Source organism: Buceros rhinoceros, unplaced genomic scaffold, assembly GCF_000710305.1.
Source record: "Buceros rhinoceros silvestris isolate BGI_N320 unplaced genomic scaffold, ASM71030v1 scaffold29592, whole genome shotgun sequence".
Classification (NCBI taxonomy): Eukaryota; Metazoa; Chordata; class Aves; order Bucerotiformes; family Bucerotidae; genus Buceros; species Buceros rhinoceros.
In genome coordinates this window covers 6,632-11,167 of record NW_010398795.1, presented here as the reverse complement: position 1 = coordinate 11,167, position 4,536 = coordinate 6,632, and the positions used below count along the sequence as shown (strand labels likewise).

At 43.0% G+C, this 4,536-nt stretch overlaps 1 protein-coding gene across 1 annotated transcript in view; it reads right to left on the bottom strand.

Moving 5' to 3' along the window:
• Positions 1–2,774, bottom strand: part of LOC104489126 (glyoxylate reductase/hydroxypyruvate reductase-like) — a 5,884-nt gene extending 3,110 nt beyond the window's left edge. Inside the window, exons 1-2 of the mRNA XM_010131243.1 lie at positions 2,393–2,774; positions 472–643 (exon numbers count right to left, since the gene is read on the bottom strand). Coding sequence (XP_010129545.1) covers positions 472–643; positions 2,393–2,774 — 554 coding nt within the window. The remainder of the gene's footprint in view (positions 1–471; positions 644–2,392) is intronic.
• Positions 2,775–4,536: the final 1,762 nt, after the last annotated feature.

Below are 4,536 nucleotides of genomic sequence, written 5' to 3'. Positions count from 1 at the left end.
GGGAAACTAGGTTTTCTCAGCTAACAGCTCTCAAGTTAATCAGTTTTCATGTTGTGCCAAGTATGTTTCCTAGTTCTCCAGTCGTTCAGAATTTCAACCACATCACTCCTGAAATTCAAAATGTGGGGAGAAAATAAATGAAAGGTAGAGTTCTGTGTCACTATGGTAATACATGATAAGAATAAAAAAGGTAAAACCTTGATATTCCTTTTTCTCTTTACATCTCCAGGGTACCTTGCAATTTCTCATATAAAGCCTAAATCAGGTTCCCAAGTGTTTAATCACGAAGTAATTCCTTACAAGATTGATTTGAAGCAACTGTTCTTTTTTTTTTCTTTTCTTTTAATCTTGGTCTCCATCCCTCGTTTCCTGCAATATTCCTGACATAATTCCTTGAAAACAAAACACTGTTTATCCAAAAGGGACTTTTGAGGGTCAAGGGCCGTAATGAGGGTCAAGACATATCCTTACCTCCGTGTCCTGTTGTGGTACAAAATGTTCATTTCAAAGGCTTTGGCTCTCAGAGCAATCTTATACCCAATGCTGCCCATGCCAATGATTCCCAGAGTAGCTCCAGTCACTTCAACTCCCAGGAAATCAGCTTCCTGGCGCTCCGCACCTGAAGACATTGCAATGTGATAGCCTGCAGGGAAAACACTTTGGTCAGAGGAGTGAATGGGAGGAACGCGGAACGAGGCAAAAGAGCCTGGGCTGCTTGTGCTGCTCTAGCCCACTTCGAATGCTTACAAACACGATTTTAAACAGCAATGGTTCTTGTAATGTCCTGGGTGACCCCTAGTAGATCATCTCTCCTGCCACACATATGTGGCCATTTATTTTCACCGTACTTCAAAGGTCTTTGATGTAATCTCCCCTAAAAATCCTTTTACTGCGTTAGCCTCATAACAATATTGCCTTGTTCTGCATCAACAATGAAAATAATTATTGCCAGGAGCTCTGCAGAGTTTGGAAGGGTCATGTGGAGAATAACAAGAGATGTTTGGTTTACTATTTAGAATAAGAACAGGTTTCCTGTTCACCTCTGCCACTGTCTTTGGAAAGACAGTGTGGCCTCTTTAAAAGTCACTGCTTGGTAATGGAGGTAGCACTGCTTGGTAATATTCATCATTATCTGTTAAACCTGCAAAGTTCTGGGTGGTTCTGTCACACAGAAAATACAATTATTAAACAGCATTTATTAGTCTGCTTGCCAGGTGCCAGGCTTCTGGTATCGCAGGCTTCTGGTATTGCCAGCACTTCCCAATCACAAGCAGAATATTGTGGAAGTACCAAAAATGCCTCAGGACAAAACTCAGTCATGCCAGGGCAGAGCTATCAGAAATGCCACCAGATGGGAACAAGAAGCTAATCTTCTCCTTATGAGGTAGAAACAGATTTTGGGGGAGACGAGTCTCCTCTGAGTTTCTGTGAATCCTGTGGTACCGCTGGCAAACCTAAGGCAGGTAAATTTACCAGGATAAGTCTGGAGGATCCTTTCCTGAAGCAGGAGGCGTTCTAACCAAGTCAAGGGTGGGCCTCTTTGGGGAAACGGCGAGAAAAGTTGTGGAAGGAGCTAGAAATGGTGCTACCTGCCGAAGCTGGAGCAGACCGCCCTGCTGCTCTCTAATGACCCTTAAATTCCGCAGTTCTGCACCAATCCATTTCAGTCCCTGAGGATATGCCCGTGCCTCTGCCAGCCCCTACTTTCAGCATATCCCCTTCTTCTGCTCCACTGCTGCCTCTCACTCCCTGATTTCCTCTGCCAGGCTGTGATTGCAGCGATGACCGAACCTGTGGCATCCCTCATTTGTGGTCAATGGCCCAGTAATGCTGTAATGTCAGTAAGCACGTTTTACATCAGCCAAATGTCAGTCACCGAAACTGCACTGTTGGAGAAGGTCATGACGGTTAAAGAGGTCGTATGTAGAAAGCGCACCTCAGTGCGGCCTTCTTGTGCAACTGTGACACTGTCTACAGCCATATTTATCTTTAAAACTACATTATAGCTTCCAAGACCACTTGACCCGTAAAGCAAAAAGTCGTATTTGAATTGAACATGAGTAGATTCTGCCCAAGTATTTTCAACCCAGTCTGGTGACCTGTGAAAATTAAACTCATATGATTTTATTTATACCTGATTGATACATGTCATGTATGCTTGTGTATAATGTAATCATTTAGCTATATTTATGTTCTATAAAATATATGAAAATACCCATTATTCCATTTGCCAAACCAACATATCTAGCTTTTCACATTTTATGTGAAACTATGTGCATTACAGGTAACTGTAGGAAAAGTCAAGTTAATGGTCGGTAAATCTTGCATTATGATTTTTATGATTTTTATGATTTTATGATTTTTAGAAGCCACAAAAGAATTAAGATGTTACCTTCCACTAGTCTTCTAGCAGATGCCAGCAGCAAAGCCATCCCAGTATCTGCCGTGCTGCTGGAAACAGCACGTGGAGCGTTAGCCATCTTCACGCCAAAGCTGGCTACGAGTTTCAGATCCAGGTGATCCATCCCTACTCCTGAATTCGCAATCACTTTCAAGTTGGGCAGGCTCTGGAGGAGCTCTTGGTCAATGATTGGTTTGTGCCACCACAAATAGATGGCTTGGACCTTTTTACTCAGATGCTTTCTGTTTTCAAGAAATTCCTTCATGGTGATGAGGTAGAAATGTTTCTTCAGGAACGCCACATGGCCATGCAGTATCCCACGTACGCCACCGATTTCATTTACCAAAAGCCCCGGTAACTCTCCTCCTCCCATGAGCTGCACAAAGAAGAAAGGCACAAAGTGCCATAAGACATATAATTATTTCCAGACATTTTAAAAACCATCACTTTCATGTCCTGTTTCATGACATCTATGACAAGAGGTCTCATAAACCACCTATTTAGATGGGGAGGTAAACAAACCGAGAGAAGAAATCACTCCACCCCCCGACACGTACCAAGTCTGAACAAGTTCTGTCCCTCACAGTCTGTAAGGTTTCACATCACTTCTACCAGGCTCACAACACACAGTTATTTCTCATTAATTACTTAGTTTCAGACCATTGACAGTCTGGTGCAATAAATATCCTTCCCTACCTTGAAACCGCAAATTACCACGTCAAAGTAGTTCAGACATCTAGTTCATGAAAATACACCGCACAGCTTCATCGTGAACTTTGAGTTACTCGGTTAATTTTTAAATGCTTCGTTGCAGAGGTTGTTGCGGCCTCCTGACCTGAAAGGACACCAGTGCCTTCTCCTGAGGCTCTCATAGGTTAATAACGTAATAGATGCCCAGGCAAGTGTTTTCCAGAAAGAAGTGATGCACTTGAATTAAAACGTGGTGGGTTTTTTGCAGGAATCACTGACCATCTGTTTGTGGTTCCCAGAGGGTTTACGAATTGAAAGCTTTTTAAAATTTTTTAATAGACTACTTACAGCTACCATTGATTGTCTACAGGAATTTGGGGAAGAGCTGTTCAAGGGCTGAACACCCTGGAACCCTCTGCAGCAATGACTGCTGTTGCCTCGTTCCCCCAATACTTGCTGTTGTCTTGTGAGAAGTATTTCAGTATTCGCATCCGAGTGTCTGGGGCTGCCTACACTTTCTGCACCCACGCTCCGCTTTACCGTCCCTTCAAGAAGGAATGACCATATTGCAAAATATGCCTTCCTGATTTCAGGCAGGTGATATTTCACTGAATTTTCTGACTTTGTTCCTTGCTTCATAGGAAACAGAACGTCAGGAAATGCTTGGCTCTGGGCTGCGAGTTAGGACTGATCCTGATTTTACTTCAGGCTGTGCCCTCCCCAGTGTGATCTGCCATTGTTTCATGGCCAGTCAAGACAAAAGCATTGGATTTGTCTGCATGGAGGAACTAGATCTCTTGGATTTTACTTTGGTTTTCAAAGAGTCCCCTCAGGAAAATCAAGGAAACTTCTTCAGTGATGGGCTTTGCTCTGATTTAGTATGTCGATGAAGCTGAGCTTTTGTTACATTAGAAAATCTTAGGCCTGCGGTGGTTGACACTCCAGTAAGTCATGAGACTGTCATGAGACTCCAATAAGTCTCACGAGGCTGCTTGATTCAGTGTTTTGCAATAGGATATTGCAATATTGGCTGAAAAGCGTTTCAGGATGCAGCAAACTTCTGCAGGGAATTAACGTCCAATTTACCTTTAATATGTTTATTAAAGAGAGTGTTACACAAACTGCTTGGTGTATGTGCTTAGCATCACGTAGCAGCAAGGACTGGGAACAGAACAGAGGTATTCATTGATTAACGGACCGAAGATACCAAAGTGCGTAACTGCTCAAGTTTAAAATCCTCAAACCAATCCCCTTCGTTAGTTCCAGTTTATTTTTCAGAACTGTAAGTAACAGCACAGATCGAGTCTAGTGAGATGACAGTTTTGCAGGACCCTGATGACAAGGCCAGTGCAGGAACAGGTCGGGTTTTTTTAGTTTAGCAGGTGTACCGTGATAAGCAGTGCTTTCCGACACGTGAGAGACTTAGTGATACCATGTGGCGCACA